The sequence below is a fragment of the Pinus tabuliformis genome, chromosome 7 (assembly GCF_031772625.1).
Source record: "Pinus tabuliformis cultivar Carrire ecotype Pingquan chromosome 7, CPIR1, whole genome shotgun sequence".
NCBI lineage: Eukaryota > Viridiplantae > Streptophyta > Pinopsida > Pinales > Pinaceae > Pinus > Pinus tabuliformis.
In genome coordinates, this window is record NC_142293.1 from 1,049,642,553 (window position 1) to 1,049,661,554 (window position 19,002).

The following is a 19,002-nucleotide window of genomic DNA, read 5'->3' on the forward strand; positions in this document are numbered from 1 at the left end:
TTCTTGTCCTTTGCTTGGATGCCCAAAAACTACCTTGTTGTGTGATGATCGAATGGTGCTCTAATGGACTGTGGAGGAGGTCGAATGCCTTTATATAGTGATCTTCCTGTCCATAATGGGTGTCTCTTCAGTTGGCCGACTTGACTATCCTGGAGCCAAAAATTTAAATTTAAATTTCAAATTTTGAAAATTTCTCTTTTAAATCTTACAAGAAGAACATTTCATATACAACGTTCCACGGGGACGAGTCCCCTAGGTTGGGGAGTGCGTGCCCTTGCTCCCCCATGCTCCCGGGATGTGGAAACATTTCCCCACGTCCTCCTTTTGGGGAAATGTGAGGAAACATCAGGGGAAACATTTCCCCAATGATGTTTGCCCCATTGGGGAAATGTTTCTGTTTTAGGGGGGGTGGAAGAATGCAAGGGGGCGCAAGGGGGACGCAGGGGGTGTTGTTTTCGTACATTACTACCATGGACTCTTTGAATGCAATTTTTGTTTCAAAAAAACAATGATTTATGACAGGGGAAGCTTAGTATTTGACCATATTGCCCTACTAATGCTATGTAATTCATGGTCATGTTAAATTCTTAAAGTAAAAGTGACATTTTCCTTTACCTTTCAATTTCATCATTTTTCTTAAATTTTTAACATAACTTTGAAATGATTCAAGATGTTTGAGAATGGTTCTGACCACGTTGGATTTCATATGGAGAAAGTAGAATTTTATGTCACTCAAAATCCAGCAAACTTAATAGTTTTCCAGGATTTCAGGATTGGATTTTTCCATGTACGAGCGTATGGAACTAGTATTTAATCAAGAACACCAATTCCTCTGTACCTTGATGTTAGTGGCATTGGTTGTCGAACTCCTCTATCATAAGCCAACTAAAAAAAGTACCCATCACTCAAATAAAATTATAACTTGACATGCTATGCTTTTTCCATCTTATTTTAATGCTTAGAGGGTGATATTGATGACAGAGATCCCAATATAGGAAATGATTCTGATGATAGGTAGGTATGTGTTGTAGCATGATTTTCTTTTGGATGCTAGAGGCCATGTGGAGCTTGTTTGCTGATGTATTTTCGGTTGAGAGATGGATTGGACTTGATGTTATTTTGGTTATGTGAACCCTTACATGCTATATAAATGATAAATTTTTCTTATTTGTGTATAAATGGTTTGGATTCATATGGATGCACATGAATATATATATATATATATATGTGTTTTTCTTTAAGATTTTAATATTTTATGTGTTTTTGGTTGACTGGTTTTTGGGTCCAGTTTTTTAACTAGTTCCGGTATATATATATATATATATATATTTCTTTAAGATTTTAATATTTTATGTGTTTTTGGTTGACTGGTTTTTGGGTCCAGTTTTTTTACCAGTTCCAGTCTGGTTCTGACTGATCCCTGGTCTGGGGGGTCTACTTGTTTGATGACCGGTCCAGTTTTGATAACATTGGTTTAGACTTCAGCATAATGTCATTATCATATTATGAATTTACTTTTAGATGTGCATTGCATAATTTCAATTGTCAAATGATGAATTTAATTTAGATGTACCTTGCATAATGCCAAATGATGAATTTAGATGGAACATTGCATAATGTCAAATGATGGATTCAATTTACTTTTAGATGTACATTGCAGAAATGATAATTCATAATAGTCTAATACGAAATGATGAATTTCAATTTAGATGTACATTTCATAATTATTAAGATTTACTATTTCATTATTGACATATTGTTGGGATTTTATTTTTTATTTTTATATATTGAATTTTTAATAATTGTATAATTTTTGTTAAACACACACATGGACAACAACAAAAATATGAAAGATAAAACATGAGAGTGCATTTTTTATTAACAAATGATATACATTTATAGTACATGGTTTGACCGTTGGGTTCCACATCCCAAGGTCTCTTGGACTTCCTTAGTCTATTCGGCTTCCACACTAACCCATAGAGGATTAGGTGTCGAACATTCGCCCCCTTCATCCGAATAGTTATGTATGAGTCCAAGAAGAGAGCTGTAATACAAAATGTGCAAAAAATGCATGGCAGCACTAGGCTGAATGTGCTCTCTGAAATGTTGGTATAAAGGGCGGTGGTTTAAGGATGACCACCAACACTGTAATGCTTAGTGCAATTCCTAGAACTCTTCCAAAATTGGCAAGAAGTTGAAGTCTTCTGCTAGAGGAAGTGCTCCTATTGTTTTGAAGAGGGAAACTTTCAACCAATAAAGGGAGGTCGCACCCCGCATAAAAGGGAGAACTTCAACCTGAAAAGGGAAGTCTCAACCTGTGATGGTTTAAGGATGACCAACAACTCTGGTATGCTTAATGCAATTCCTGGAAATCTTCCAAGTCTAGCAAGAAGATGAAGTCTTCTGCTAGAGGAAGTGTTCCAGATTACCAACTGAAGGCATGCTCAGGGGCATCTTTGTCTCTGGCTACAACTCTGAAACTGGTGTGGCAGGTTGTGGCTTAGGCTCACCTGATGTGACTTTGAAGCTTGTAGATGACCATCATTTACCCCCCTGTCAAATACAAGGTGAGATGATGGAGAAAAATCAACTGCAAGACTGTTCAATACTCTGGAACAAGTTCGGACATATGACTGAAATATCTTCTTGGCTGTTGATGCACATTGCCAAGAAGCAATCCATCCAAGATGAATCTTTGTTCTTGTAGGAGGTTTGTTTCTGAAGCATCTGTTTGAAGAATGATTGGTTTTATGACAATGCTTACATGGATGAACATCAAAACAATGATCTTTCAAATGGCCAACTCGGTCACAGTGTTGGAATTTCACAATCTGTTGTTGCTGTGGAAGAGGAGCAGAATCTGGAACAGCGAGAGGTCAATTGTCATGAAGGAATCCGACACTTTGAAATTGAATTGGTTTGGAGTAGTCTAGAATATGAAAGGACACATCCTTGTCATATCCAAGACCAGTTCTATGCTTGTTGTGGACAAGCTGTTCCCAAGGTCTGATAATGGGCTTGGGAAGTGCAAACCGAACTTTTGCATCTGCATGTACAACTGCTGCTTTATGGGACTCCGTTTCAATCTTCTGAACTGAAACAGGTTCAGAATGATGACTCCTCTGTTTTAATTCTTCTTGCTGTCGCTGAGATTCGAGCTGCAAAAAATCAATTTTCTCTTGTGCATTTTGTAGACAAACTTGAATGTCCGTGAGAGAAACTTTGCTGACTTTTAATGTATCATGAGTGGTAGACAATATCAGAGTTTTGAGGAACTCTAATACTTCATTGATTCTGATCATTTTTTTCAATGTCCGAATTACACCATAAAAAACTGATCACAACTATTACTCAATGCAGAAAAGTAATACCCACTCACAATACACAACAATATCCTTTATAAATGTGCAACAAATGATCAGTGTGCAACCAGCAAGCACCAATTACAATCCATTACATAAAAATAAGAGTTTATTCATGACCCACACTATGTTCTGACAATACAACCGACTAAACTTTCCTCCACAAAAGACTACTTTTAATTGTCAAAACAATCATTGCCTTTATACAGCGCACCAAACTCTTATGCAACAGTCGAAGTAACAAGGAATGAATGCATATATATGTAGATTGTGTTTGTATCCGTTCGACCTCCAAATCAGGAAGCAACTTAAGTATTCATTCAACACTATAATTCTTTCTTTCCCAAAGTTTGCAAGGAGCCAACAAACTAGACAATGTAGATTGGTTCTTATTGAAAACTTTTTTATCTCAACACCTGCTGCAAACAAAAATGCCAAAATACCAATATGTGTTTCTACTGGAAAATCCTTTTATTTGCTGACTTCACTCTTTGAATGGAATAAATTTGTTCAAACTGAGAACCGCTCCTACAACTGTGACTCTTCTACTGACATAAATTTGTCTTCAATGCACATATAAAATTTATTGAAACCAAATCACATATTTAACTCCAAAGTATAGCCAGCGCAAATATAGTCATATAATCTCAACTGATCCAATGTATGCCATCTTATGAATCAACAACATATATGTAATTAAAGGCATATATGTTCACCACATTCAATTCAATATATATATCGTTGAGAACACACATAACCAATTCAACGCTTTGAATTGACTAGTGTCAACAAACAACACATAAATATATAGTTTCAGAGAACGCCCAGGTCCCGCAACAGACACACAAAGAATGAGACAATACGATGTATATGGACAGTGTTATACTTATGGACAATGTTCAACAATGTATATAACTGGACAGTTAATGTATATAACCTGGAGCAGCCTTCTTTGCAGCTGGCTTCTTTGCTGGGGCAACTGGTTTAGTAGCCTCTTGTATGCTCTTCACAGCCAATAAATCACTTCATAATATCGGTCCCTTAGTGAGGTAGGTTCAACTTCACACTCAGAATTCGATATGGCTCTCAACAGTGATAGAATCTTGTCCCTTCAGCCAGAAACTCGACTCAGAACTAAGGTGATTCTTCCCATGATAAGGGTAATGTGGTTTGTCCTTTGATCTCAGAGAACCATGTCCATACTTTAGCAAATAACTGCACTGATACAAGAGGGAGATTAGATTTCCTTTAATGGAGAACTTGTGCCATTAGTAACCAGAACTCGGCCTTGTCTCTTTTCCCAAAATACGACCTCTATTCTCAAGATTCGACCAGCAGAATAAGAAGGGAACTCGTTCTCTTTCCAGCTGTGGCTCAGTTGTGGCTTGGGAGGTCCACTGATGAATTTTCAATCATCAAAGGCCTTGTCGCGCACTTGCAGTGAATAGAATCCAAACAACAGGGACTAATATGCCTTTCCCTTCCTTCTATTCCTGGGTTTAGCTTCTTTGGAGATCAAATGGGTCGCATCTCAATGGATGGTCTATCTGGAATAAGGGCTTGCAGCGATGCATCACCATAATCACCTTAACTACGAAGTCAAAAACGTGGTCATTAAAGCAGAAATGCAAACAGAATGACAATGGTTGGTACTTTCAGACACTTCAAAGTCACCCATTGAGTCCATAAGAGCAGGGGACGCTGTGATTTCATAATAGAACACGACATCAAAGAATTAGGAGCACACACGCTGGTTTGTATGGTGGTGTACATTGATGCAGAGGGGGAGCGGAAGCATCTTCCTCAGTTTTTCAAATTTGTGGTGGCTAATCCACTTTCACTGAGAACAAAGGTGCGCTCTATCAAGGAAAGCACATTTTTGGAAGCTTGCATTGAAAATCACACAAAGTCACATCTTTACATGGATCAGTTCCAATTTGAGCCTGTTCAACCTTGGACTGCAACTCCTTTGACAGATGATGGTGATAATTCTATATCAATTGAGACAACCTTTTGTTGACTCTAGATTAGTGGAAGTTGAAGGAAGCAACAGCCTTGGCAAGCTTCAACTCACATGGAGGACAAATTTGGGTGAACTAGGCTGCCTGCAGACACAACAAATCCTTGGAAATTCTATACCACACAAGGATGTTGATGTACAGATTGTGCAATTGCCCCCTCGCATTATATTAGAGTGGCCATATAGAGAAAGTTGAAGAAGGTTCGAGGGCTTCAATGTAGGCCCGCCGCTGGTTATGGAGTGCGGTCAAGCACCACGACTATATTTCACGTCAGGTTCTCGACGCTTCAATTGCAAATACCATCTCCAATACAGCAGTCACAAAACCAACCACCAAAGCTGACCACACTTCAAATAGTGATTCAATGTTGGAGGAATGTAACGTCTGACGGTTTCAGGATGGTGGATGTGCTAGAAAGGTATAGAGAAATCTGAATGGTACACAAAATTTTAAGAGAAACGCAGTGATCAGACTATGATTGAATGTAATGCCAAAAGTCTGCAGCGCTGACAGAAAACCACACAAATGATTTGTAGCAGGAGGACAGAGAATTCTGGAATGATAGGTTAGAACGACATGTAGATGGACCCCCAATTGACCTCATACAGTATATGCACAGAGAAACAATCAAGTGCATAGATGTTAGGAAGAGCACTCACATAAAACAGGTAATATCACAATGACAGAGAAGCCAGAGGACAGTCGACATCAAAAGAAGTAACGTTCAATGTAGTATACAACATTGTTTTACGAAACGGCTGGGTTGACTCCGAAACGGCCGTTTCGTTCCGGGTCACCCAAAAAAATTTCAACTCGGCCCTATGACCCGGCTCGGTGACCGGGTCAGCTATGACCCGGCCGAGTCAGCCAATGACTCGGCCGGGTCATAGCTGACCCGGTCAACCCGGCCGGGTCACGTCAAAAAACGGCCGTACCGTTTGGAACCCGCTGGGCAGCGTTTTAACTTAAAAAAAATTAATTTTTTGCTGATTTTTGGCTGATTTAGTTAGGGTTTGTGGACATGAAAAGGTTTATGTGATTAGTTAAATGCATTTGGGGTCCATTTCCCCCTCCCAAACTCTATTTAAGACAGCCAAATGCTCTCATTTCACTCACAGCAGTCTTATGCATTTGAGTGAGAGTCTTCTTTGAGAGTTAGTGAGCAGTTCTTGAGCTTGTTTTGGAGCAGCAGTGAGGAGTCTTGGAGGAGCATTGTAGCTGGAGTGAGGAGCTTCTTGGGCAGCCATTTGGAGCAGCATTGAGGAGCTGATTTTTGGAGCAAGTTTGAGGAGGCAGTTTGTGCCTGGAGGTATTTTTTTCCACCTCTATAAATCTGTTTTTACTTATTAAATTTTAGGTGCATATAAAGATAGCTTAGAGAGTGTTTTTAGTCAAATAAATGAACATTGAATCAATTTTTATTTTTTTTTTTCATTTTCAGATTGTTTTCCTAGTCAAAAAATGGCACCTAGAGCAAAAGATGCTGCTTGGGCATATGTTGAAATGGTTGATGATGAGATGTGTTGCAAGTTTTGCCATAGGAAAATTAAGTCAGGTCCTGGGGGGATTCATAGGCTGAAACAACACTTGGCAGGGATTAAAGGCAATATTACTGCATGTAAATCCCCCGAAATTGGGGAGATTAGAAAGACTTTGTTGGAAAGCTTTGAAAAATTTGAAGCAGATAAGACTAGGCAAAAAGAGATACAGGCTGAAATTGGGAGGAAGAGGGAGATACAAAGAATGATGGCTGCCAACCCCCACTATGAGTTTGAGGGTTCTTCCTCTATCCCTCAAACTGATGCATCAAACCCTTTCCGTTATGTTCCTCCCTCTTTTGCTTCTGTTCAAGATAAGGGAAAGGGTAGAATGAAGGGTGATGGGACTATCAAAAGTTTTTTCACTCACTCAGGCTCCTCTCCATCAGATGCACATGGTCCTGAAGTTAGTAAAGGTCTTTCTCAGCCCACTTTAGATGACCATTGGAAGAAAGAATTGAGGGAGACTGCTTGTGACTACATAGCTAGATGGTGGTATGATGCTGATATCCCCTTTAATGCTGCTCGTTCACCATATTATGAGCCTATGTTTGAGGCCATACATGCTGCTGGAAAAGGCTTCAAAGGCCCTACTATGCAAGAGCTAAGGGGGGTTCGTTTGCAGAAAGAAATTACATCAATTAATGAGTATTTGCAAGATTTCAAGGAATCATGGGCAAGAACAGGGTGTACCATCATGTCAGATGGATGGACTGATCAAAGAAACCGTACCATCATAAACTTTCTTGTCTTCTGCCCACAGGGAACCATGTTTTTAAAATCAGTTGATGCATCTGATAAGGTAAAAGATGGCCACTTGTTGTTTCAGCTATTGGATGAGGTTATTCAGGGTGTGGGGGTGGCTAATGTTGTTCAAATCATCACAGACAATGCCTCTAACTATGTTCTTGCTGGTAGACTGTTAGAGGAAAAACACAAGACCATCTTTGGACCCCATGCGCTGCACATTGCATAGACCTCATGCTTGAGGATATTGGGAAATTAGATTGGGTCAGAAACACTGTAGATAATGCCAAAAGCATAACAAAATTTATCTACAATCATACACTGGTTTTGAGTATCATGAGGAAACACACTGGAGGCAAGGATATTATTAGGCCTGCCATCACTAGATTTGCTACACATTTTTTGACATTGCAATCTATGCTTTCCCAACATAGAAACTTGCAAAAGATGTTTTCCAGTGATGATTGGAATAATAGCAGTTGGTCTAACAAACCAGAAGGCAGAGAATTGAGAAGGAAAGTCCATGATGAAACTTTTTGGAGAAAGGCAACAGAGATTGTGAAGGTTGCTGAGCCACTAGTTAAGGTGTTGCGGTTGGTGGATGGGGAAAGGTTGGCTATGGGCTTCATTTATGAGGCTATGGATCAAGCAAAGGAGCAAATAAAGGCAGCATACAAGGATAGAGTGGCAAAGTATGGGCCCATTTGGGCAATCATTGATGAAAGATGGAACAATCAACTCCATCGCCCTATTCATGCAGCTGGGTATTTTTTGAACCCACGGTATCATTATAAAGCTAAGGAGTCAGGAGCTTTGAGGGGGGAGGTCAGAGATGGACTGGTTGATTGCATTGAGCGCATGGTCCCATCGGAGTCTGATCAGCTACTGATACATCAGCAGGTCACATCCTTCACCAATGCAACAGGTACCTTTGGGAAGAACCTAGCAAAGATTGCAAGAGAAGCAGATGAGCCAGGTAAACAAAAATTTCAATTTTCAATTTCTCAATTTCAAGTTAGATATAATTTGTAATTTTGTTGAGCTTCAGCCTTCATCTAACTCATAATTCATTACACTCCTATGTTTTTTGCAGCACAATGGTGGGAGGCCTTTGGTGGCCAGTGCCCTGAATTGCAAAGGTTTGCAATTCGTATTTTGAGTCAAACTTGCAGTGCATCTGGGTGTGAGCGCAATTGGTCTGTCTTTGAGAGGATTCACACAAAGAAGAGAAACCGTTTGGAGCAAAAACGGTTGAATGATCTAGTTTTTGTCCAATACAACCTTCGGCTCAGACGGAACCAATTGCTGAACAAAAGACCTGATTCAGATCCCATTGTGTTGGAAGACATTGATCCAACATCAGATTGGGTAGTGGAGAGTCGTCTACCAGAGTTTGATCCTGATGAGGATCTTGATGAACTTGATGTTGGAGATCCACTGCAGCGTGTTCAGTTGAATGCAGATCCCAATCCACCAGCCTCAGTCTCACAGCCAGCTAGTAGGACTCCAGTTGTAGGTGCTTCGCCTTCCTCTGCTCAGCCACGACAGAAGCGCAGCCGCATTTGTACTCTATCTCAGCTTGCATCTGCTTCACAACCTAGTGGTACTGGTACTGGCACCACTTCTACAGTTGCAATTGGAGACGATGATGATGAGGAGGAGCCATGGGGCCCCTTGTCTGGCTCTGCCTCTGATGATGATGATCCAGAGATTGGTCGAGATGATCTTGGCTCCTCTGGCAGTAGCCAGTAGCTACTAGCCTCCTTGGTTATTTGTATTTTGTTTTGACTCTTGAGTCTTTGATCATGTATGACAGACTACAGTTGACTATGTATTTACTATTGCCATTGGCCCTTGGGTACACCGTACCATTTTGATATAATGGATTGGTTCATGAGCCTACTTTGATCATATGTTGTCTTCCATGTATATTATAATGTTGTGTGTTTGGAAACTTGAATGAAAATATTTAAAATTATGTTTAAACTATTTAAAATTATGTTTTTTTATAAAAAAAATAAATATTTAATGTATTTTTTACAACGACCGAGTCATTGAAATCGAGCCGGCCGAGTCATTGCCGTTTCCGTTTCCGTTTCCGAGTCGATCCTCGACCGAGTCCGAATCCGAGTCCGTTTTGTAAAACATTGGTATACAATAGTGCCCTCAGATAGGTCAATGATAAAAAATGAACGTTGTCTTCTACAAGCGTTTCACTGTAAAAATTGTTATGGATTGTCAAGTGCATTTGGTAGCCAGCAATGGTGGGCAGAGACATTATTTACAAGCCTGACAAACAGTAGGAAAAAATAAGCGTTATTTATAAGGTTTTAGAAGGATTGAGCGTAGAGAATGACCGCAGAGAGTTGTTATTGGGTGAGTGTTTGTAGGTTGCAAGTTTGGAAAACTAAGCGTTGTTCAAGGAAGAATTAGGTATTGGCTCTCAAACAGAGAAACGATGGAGGGCAGCAGTTCTGACAAGCAGACAGGGTATGGTAGCATGTTTGATGAGCAGAGGGCAGAACTGATGCTGAGAGAAAGGCCACAAGAAAACAGTGACTCAAATATAAGCAGGGCCAGAATTCGCCCTCTCTGATACCATGTTAAACACACACATAAACAATAACAGAATTATGAAAGATAAAACATGAGAGTGCATTTTTTATTAACAATTGATATACATTTATAGTACATGGTTTGACCATTGGGTTCCACATCCCAAGGTCTCTTGGACTTCCTTAGTCTATTCGGCTTCCACTCTAACCCATAGAGGATTAGGTGTCCAGCAATTTTTATGACTCCGATATCCCCCCCATTTCCCTAAATTTTGGGGTTGTTTATATACATCCCCCTTGTGCGTATCCCTGTTCCCGCTCTTCCCCTTCCCGGAAACTTGGTGGAACATTGGTTATATATAAAATCTTTCAAGGGCCAAATAATCAAAATGACATGAAGAATATGTCTTACAAATTCTTTATACATTACAAGGGCTAAAATATAATTATGAAGAATGACCATAGCTACAAAATTTCAACACGGATTGCTAACTTCACAGCCTGATTCATCTTGATGTCCTCCCCTAAGACTAATTTGACATTATTTTTCCATATTTTAACAGACTTTCTTCCTCCTTTCCTTGGATTTTCCTTCAACAGCTCACTCTTCTTTGCCTCATCAACTACCAAATCTTTGCCAGGGACTCCCCAAGAAGAAAAACCAAACTTCCCTTTTCCTTCTAATTTACCAGTCCACCCCAAGTCTTCCTTGGAAGTTCGATCTTCTTCTTGCATGCCAGATTATCAGAGGTTAGGGATAGCAGATCCACCAGTGAGCTTGGTCTATCCTCACTTGTGTGTACAGTCCCCCTTGGTCATGGAGACGAAGGAATGTTACTAATCCCCTAGGAGGAGTTAGTCCTTAGCTTGCTAGGCATCTTTTCACCTGAAGTTTCTTTCAATGGCTTTAGCACTCTCCCAAAAGTTCTTACAGTGCTGACCTTGCACACATAATTTGGTTATGCTTGGCTTATTTGTCACATGAGTGGATAGTTGGGTATGATTCTAGAAGTTCCCATCGCTATTCTTGCATCCATAGTTGTTTATCCTTAGCTTATCATTATGCCCCCAGAACCAGCTTGTTCCTAAAATCTTTAGTGCATCTTCATCAGCCTTGAAGATGAACGCCAGACAGTCTTATATTAATAGATGAAATTCAAGGATGTACCAAATCTGGAGTTTCCTATCCAATCTGTTTTTCCTTTCCTCTTCCAGCCAATCCCACAGTTGGTTCTCAGACATATGCCTACCAAAGAACCACTCTGTTAGAGCCTGGATTGCTAGCTCCATGACCTGATTTATCTTGATGTCCTCCCATAACACTAATTTGACCTTATTCTTCTGTGCTTTAACAAACTTCCTTATTCTTTTCGTTGGATTCCTGAGAAAGAAAAACAAAACTTCCCGATTCCTTCTAATTCATTAATTTACCATAAGTTTTCCATAGAAGTCCACCCTTCTTGCATGCCAGATTATCAAAGGTTGGGAATAGCAGATCTGCCAGTCGGCTTGGTCTATCATCACTTGTATCTACAGAACCCCCTGCTCATGGAGATGAAGGGAATGTTACTAGCCAAGAGGAGTTAATTCGTAACCTGCTAGGAATCTTTTTACCCCGCGTTTCTTTCAATGACTTCACTGTTCACCTAGAATTTCCGATAGAGCTTAGCTTGCATCCATAGTTGCTTATCCTTGGCTTATATGCCACATGAGTGGATAGTTGGGTATGATTATAAAGGTTCTGATCACTATCATTTTCACCTCACACAATGTAGTTACCCTACCTTCCTCTAGGGATCTGACCATTGCCAGTTTCTTGGTGAGGATGGCTTGCACTTGAAAGGGATCATCAATGTAATCAATGATTTTGTCATCCATTTGCATAACCTGCAAAGCCCTAGATGCTTAGCTCATCCTCCCCTTCTTTCTGTGATCAAGAGAATATCTACTTTATATAAGCTTGCAAGAAATTTATTTTAGGAATCAAGTGCAATAATTTGTCATTTGTTCTACATTATTAAGATTTAGATGGGTGAGCGGAAATACTGTTAATTAACTAGCCATTATAGTTTTTGGAGAGGTTGCTTTACTTTGAAATTTTCCCTTTTTCCCTTTTGTTGTAAAAAAATGTTTTATTTGATGGAAGCAATAACATGCATGTCAATGAAAAATGTTGCTAATTGTGACTCGTCAAGCCTCCGGAGGACACAAAGTTGCAAACACATCTGATTTTGCTTGATTTATATCAATAGCAGTAATCACTTGTGAGTACACAAACAAAAGGGTCTCCATAAACCAAAGTGTAGGCCAGATCATCAAAGACAAGATAGTAATGATATACATATACATGTCCAGATATTACTGGGACAACTGCCTTCTAAAGTACTAATGTGAGTGAACAGACTCTCAGTTTCTTGAAGTCTTAATCTGCCTATTTTCCTATTATGCTATTGTGAATATTAGAAGATGAAGCAGGAGTTGGTATCAAATATGCTACAGTTGATGAAGAATGTTTATATGTTCATCTATTTGCAAGGAGTTGATCAGAGCCTCACTTTGTGTTACATTTGTTGGTGACTATAGAAGTATTGGAATTTGGTAGAAGTGGGTGGAGCTTCAGGTTGAACTTATCTACATACTATTAGCAAATTATTATTTTGACGTTGGGATTTGTATTGATTCTTGAATTAAAAATCCTTTATATGAATAGACTCCAAAAGGGAATTACGATAATGCCCATATGATGAGCAAACTGATTAGCTTAATTGTATTAGATATTGTGTTGGTGCAAGTCACTTGTATTACTTCTTAAAATGTCTGTAGTGTTACTTACAGTTTTTATCTACATGTTATAGCGTTCAGCCTGAGGTCTTTATTATGTTCTTTTTCTTTTTAGAAAGAGATGCAGTGATTTTCAGATTTTTTCTACAAAATATTCTTATGAAGATGATGTTTGAAGTTTGAACTTTGGCTTCAGGGTGCTTAAGATGATGCATGCTGTAGCATCACATACTTCAGAGAATCGGATGACTTCATCAGCAGTTGCAGCTTGTATGGCACCCTTGCTTCTAAGGCCACTTTTAGCAGGTGAATGTGAACTTGAGGATGAATCCGACATCAGTGGGGACAATGCTGCTCAACTTCTTGCAGCAGCTGCTGCAGCTAATAATGCTCAGGCAATTGTTACGATTCTTTTAGAGGAGTATGACAACATATTTGAGGTAAGCTTCTTGTATGGTTTAGTATATGTATAGAGCGAGAAATTACAATAAGTTCACAATGTTAGTCAAGAGCATATGCGAAAATGTAAAGACATATGCATTGCAAGGTTATTGTCAATTGAGAAAGCCTACTAGGTTCATCACAAATTTGTAGCCTGATGAAACAAATTCCTCGACTGACTCTTACCAAACTTTATTGTTGCTGCCATTTTTATCAGAAATCTGGTAAGGTTACTCTATTTTCAGTGGGAATGTGCCTATGTTTTCCCATTGAATGCCTGACTCATATCTTTCTTTTCAGTTAAGGATTCAGGCAGTTTATTGTTTTTTTTAAAGATAAGATTCCAGAGGCAGGATACATTTGTGTTGTTACCCTCGGTCCCCATGCACTTGATAAAATTGCGCTGCCACCCGGTCTCCCGGTGCCCGGGACAACGATTTTCCCCTCAAATGCCACGCATAATGTCTGTCTACCAGCCTCCGTCCACCAGTCTATAATACTGCCACTCTTGCGAGACCTTTTGTCATGATGTCATGCTGATTTGATGTTGCCCCGACCATAAATCTCGGAAATAAAATCTTCATGCCCCTTTTGAAATTGCTAGGGTGACGTCAACCCGTTGTGACATCACACCCATGTCATGCCAATATCACACCCTCCACGTGGTCTCCTCCATGAGTGCCATGTGTCACTAGTTTTTGGCCCAATTTCATGTGCCAGGTGTCATGCCACCATGGTGCCATGTCACCCTTATTACACTTCATGCGCCACATCGACATGGGTCTTGTTGACCATGTATATGTCAACAATCCAAGAAGCAGTGTATATGTCAACAATCCAAGAAGCAGGGTATAAAGCAACCGGCAATATTTTTTAGCCAATTTCATCATTGTAATCCCAAATTCTACCTTTGTATTGTAAAAATGATTCTAGTATGACTTTTAAGCCATGTAACAACACATAGGTAAGCCTATGATTCTTCTCAAAGGGTTTCAATCTAGGGAGTTTTTTAACCTCCCCAAATTATGTGTGTTTGTAAACATGGATAATTGACAGAGTTTTTCTCCCAGATATACGCCAAAGCTATGGTGGAACTCTTTGACGAGGTCTTAGATGAGTCCTAGTGTTTATTGAGTTTATGTATTTTTCATAACATGGATAATTGGCAGAGTTTTTCTCCCAGATATACGCCAAAGCTATGGTGGAACTCATTGATGAGGTCTTAGATGAGTCCTAGTGTTTATTGAGTTTATGTATTTTTCATATTAGATCATGTATCTTGTCGCAAAATTTGGTTGAGTCTCAAGTGGTCTATGTCTATGTGTATTTCCCCTTCAAAGGGTTGATATTGTAAGATTTTGATGTATAAGTGTTATCTAGGAATATTTTTCGTGAATGGTTCCTCATAATTAGAACACCATTACCAAAATATATTTTTTTAGATACACTAAGAGGGTGGAAAAATAATTAATCCCCTCTTGAGTCTTTATTTTAATTTTTGGCAAAACAATAAATTAAATTAGTTGGAAATTATAAAAAAATTAAGGGAAAATTAATTACCCTACAAGTGGAAAATTCCTCAAAAGTTATTTGAGGCTATTTTCAAAGGAAAAATTCAAGTCAAAGATTAAATGCCTCTTTTCCAAGGCAGAAGGACCCAGTCCAGAAATTTGTTGGGGCAGAAAAGATTATTTTCCTAGCAAATTGATCTTTTTGGTGCAAGCAAATAATTATTTTGCACAAGTAATGATAATTCTACTTTTTGGAGGTCTTCTATGGTCCAGAAGTCAAAGTTTAACCCCTCTAGCGCAATGAACAAAGAAGGTCGTGATTTTTTGGAGATTTGTTCCAACTGGTCAAGGGATCGCATTTTTTCTTGCAAGATCAAGCCATAGATCGATGCAACTGGTTGTTATTTCCACTTGGAGGGGTTATTCCCTCTCACTTTTCTATATAAGGAAGCTCTCAAGCTCCTCATTGTATCTTGATCTTGAGGCCACCAAATCATTTATTTTTTATACTGAGCTAAGCTTTGTTGGAATTTTTGCATTAATAAAGACTTCGGGGTTTCAATTCAAGGTGTCTCTCGCATAATAATTCATGGTATGCGTTGAATGTGTTTAATGCTCTAATTTATGCTATCATTGAAGATTATTGTTTCATAGCCAGTGGTTAGACTATTTATTAGCACATGTATCTTGCTTGAGGTTTTGGGCTAGAATAAACACTTAGAAGTTGGTAGATCTAGTAGGTATCTCTAAATATCTAGCCTATTTGTGTGAATTGAACCCCTATGAAACTAATGATCTATTTTTCAAGTGTATAGAGATTTTTCAGGTGATTCAACGCTTGGGGAAAGCCCAAGTTCATGGACTTTGAGGTGATCACATTTTGTTTGGACCCTGAGCTTATCTAACGAATCTATTTTGCAGAGTTTGGGTTTGTGCATTAATTCAAAATTATTTCCGTCAAAGTATTTAAAAAAAAATATATTCTTTGGCTATTAATGAATTATATGCTAATTAGAGCCAATATTCCATTGTAGATTATTGTAAATAATTTGTAAATTATTTCTAACCCTTGAATATTATTTTTCCTCATTTGTAAATAATTTTTGGAGTTTTACTTTTTTCAATCTTTCTTCTAGGTCTCGTGGATGGCTTTATTTATTTGACTTGTAGGTACTTGGTCTCAAGGTTTCAAAGACAAATCTAAAGCAAAAGTTGTTGGGCTTTTAGGGCCAACGTTAACCATAGGAAGAGCCGTCCAGCCTATCCAAGAAGTGCGTTTGGCATTTGAGGGTGGATCTAGGTCTCTTAGGGTTTGATCTACAACACCCATATCACTAAAATTTGGATGCTAGTCCTGGAAGAGAAAACGCTAGCCCTAGAGGGCTTTTTTTGTTGCATCTAGGGTTTTTCTTAAGCATTTTTTTTTTGTTTTTTGAAGTGGTTTTGCAAGTGGATCTTCAAGGTCAAAGTGATTTTGGGCATTTTCTTAACATTTTAAGGCTAGTTTGGCGTAAGGAATTGGAGGCCTCTTTGGCTTAGCCGCCGGGTTTTTAAGCCCTTTTGGGCTTGCTCGCAAGGATTTTGAGGGCCTTTAGCCCTAGTCGAAACCCATAGAGGTTCTCTCAAGCCTAGCAACATGCCTAATTAGGGTTAATTTCATTTTTGCCCTTGATTTTAAGGGCTAACAATTTGATTTGTAGGTCTACAGTGATTTTGGCAAGGGTTTGTAGTGTTTTTCTCATCATATTGTTTTGTCAATTTGTGGGCTAACCTTGGTTTTGCAAGCCAATAATCCATTCAAGAAAGGTTTCAATGGCTCAAGATTAATATGTTTGATCATCCAATGCCTTTAAGGCCTAGCCGCTAGGCCTAGGGCCACTTTCTAGGTTGGTCGCTAGCACTAGAGGGCCTAAAAGCCTAGGCTGCTAGCTTTCGAAGGCCCGATCTATCATTTTGAGTGGATTTGAGGGCTATGTATTTGTGTTGCAGGCGTTGGAAGGCCTAAAGGTCACTTCTCGGTGCTCCAACAACTCAAATTTGTCATCAAATATAGGCAGCTAGGCCTAGAGGGTCTGATCCACTCTCCTTTTCTCCTTTTTGTTGACTACCATTAGTAATCAAATTTGAACATTAACATTTCAATGGGATATAAGTCAAAATATAAGCCTTTGCAATTCAATAATAATCTAATAACTCATAAGACTTCAAACATTGATTGATCAAAGTTGGCATTCGTCCTTGGGAGTATTGGAGAGATGGAAGAGATGACCAAGGTTTCGATGCGCGGTGCCACAGAGGCTCTGATTCCTCTCATGTCGGATGGATCAAACGGAGGTCAAGGGCATCACCGTACTGTGCAAGGCTGGGATCCACCTGGATCTGCAGACTATCCTGATCTGAAGAAGTTACCCTGTCTGCCCTTCGTTGCAGGAGAAGCATTGCTCAGTTCGGGGATTCGACTCGCGACTACAATCGAGGCTTATTCCTTTGGAGAGGACCCAACAGAAGAACCATGGCTAAAATCGTCGGATTGGGTGTCTATCCTCCCGCAACAGATCCTATACATTAGATATTGTAGATTGGGGCCGGAACTGAGCCGCTTGATCAATTTTTTGATGGATTGGTTCTCTGTTTCGACAGATCGGAGGGTAAAGAAGGCTCGCCTCCTGTCTATGATGTCACAGCCTCCATTATGCCTCTTAGAACAATGTTATGACATAAATTAGGTTCTTGACATACAAATCTGTCCATGAAGGAGACCGGATCCGAAATCAAAGACACCCTTTCAAGTTTTCATTAAATCCCCAGATGGAAAATCACATCTCATATGGGTCCTAGCTTCTGAATGGGTATCAAAGTTGAAACAAATTATCCTTCATAACCTGGGTTTCCCGACGTGCCTAAAAAATTTGATTTGTAGAGGCAAAACAATGTAGGACGATTAGAGCTTACAAGAATACAATGTCTCCAGGTCATCTACCATCATTTTGAATCTGAGATTGCGGGGAGGAACCGTTGGATCGAGCAAATCAAAGGGAGCAGCGGATGTGTTTGGCTCTAGTCTTCCAAAGGGAACAAAATTAAATCAAGGATAGAACAATGGAGGCCCTTCATTCAAATACATCCTTAAAGGAAAATCGGCTACCCCCGCAAATCCTGTTCAAACACACAACATTCCTAGCCCCTATATTGTGGAGCAGCTGATTCAAGTTCCAACATTGACTGTAGATCTAACATAAACAAATGATCTGCGCTCAATATATGAAGCCCAAGCTGCTATATGCAGATTCAATAATTTCTGGCCAAAGCCGATGGATCTCTTTCACTGGATCTTCACAACTTGGACATTAAACTGTGAGATCCACCTCTGCTCCAAAGGTTTTTTCATAGTAGAGTTTGCATCATTAGAAGAACGAGAATATATTCTGCGAGAAGGTCCTTGGTTTTGGGGATCTACGGGACTTTTTGTTACCCTATGGTTCCCAAAATTTGATGCAAATACAATGGTAGTCTCAAGAATGCCGGTATAGGTCAGGCTGCGTAATCTTCCCCTACACTTCTGGCATAGGTCAGGTTGCATAAGCTTCCCCTACACTTCTGGCATCATAAAGTATTGGAAGGCATTGTGAAGTTTGAACCTCTTAGGGCAATCCATCAAGACAAATACACGAAGAGTCGAAGAAAGGATCTACACCTTCGCCAGAATTTGTGTGGAAGTGGATCTCAACAAAGGATTGCCAGATCACATCCTCTTGAATCACAACAACCAATGTTGGACACAGTTTCTCGATTTTGAGAACACGACATTTAGATGACGAATATGCCGACAGATAGGTCATCGTTAATCTACATGCCTCGATGCCAAGAAAGAGCCATGAAGGAAGAAGAAACCGAGAAAACAACCCAAAGGATGGAAATTTCCTCAACATTTGCCTGATGACCAAGAGGATGAAGAAGAAATGGAACCCTTTACCAATGAAGTCCAGCATCCACATGAAAGAACAAGAATGGAGGAATCAAATCGTGAAGTATTCGAACTCCCA

At 39.5% G+C, this 19,002-nt stretch overlaps 2 protein-coding genes across 3 annotated transcripts in view; both read left to right on the forward strand.

The window, feature by feature from the left end:
* Nucleotides 1–19,002, forward strand: part of LOC149251271 (rho GTPase-activating protein 7-like) — a 351,010-nt gene that overhangs the window by 132,506 nt on the left and 199,502 nt on the right. For both annotated transcript variants that reach the window (XM_089459324.1, XM_089459325.1), the window contains exon 12: nucleotides 13,204–13,447. In XM_089459324.1, coding sequence (XP_089315450.1) covers nucleotides 13,204–13,447 — 244 coding nt within the window. The remainder of the gene's footprint in view (nucleotides 1–13,203; nucleotides 13,448–19,002) is intronic.
* On the forward strand, nucleotides 7,906–10,267 carry LOC149251272 (uncharacterized). Its single transcript, XM_089458573.1, has 3 exons — nucleotides 7,906–8,647; nucleotides 8,765–9,352; nucleotides 10,062–10,267. The coding sequence occupies exons 1-3, from the start codon at nucleotides 7,906–7,908 to the stop codon at nucleotides 10,265–10,267; spliced, it is 1,536 nt and encodes a 511-aa protein (XP_089314699.1).

Bases quoted from the DNA above. Each gene is read 5' to 3' on its own strand.
- LOC149251272 (XM_089458573.1), top strand. From the start codon at position 7,906: ATGCTTGAGGATATTGGGAAATTAGATTGGGTCAGAAACACTGTAGAT. The intron at 8,648-8,764 runs GTAAACAAAAAT...TGTTTTTTGCAG, and splicing joins AAGAGAAGCAGATGAGCCAG to CACAATGGTGGGAGGCCTTT. The intron at 9,353-10,061 runs GCTCTGCCTCTG...GAGTGTTTGTAG, and splicing joins GCCATGGGGCCCCTTGTCTG to GTTGCAAGTTTGGAAAACTA.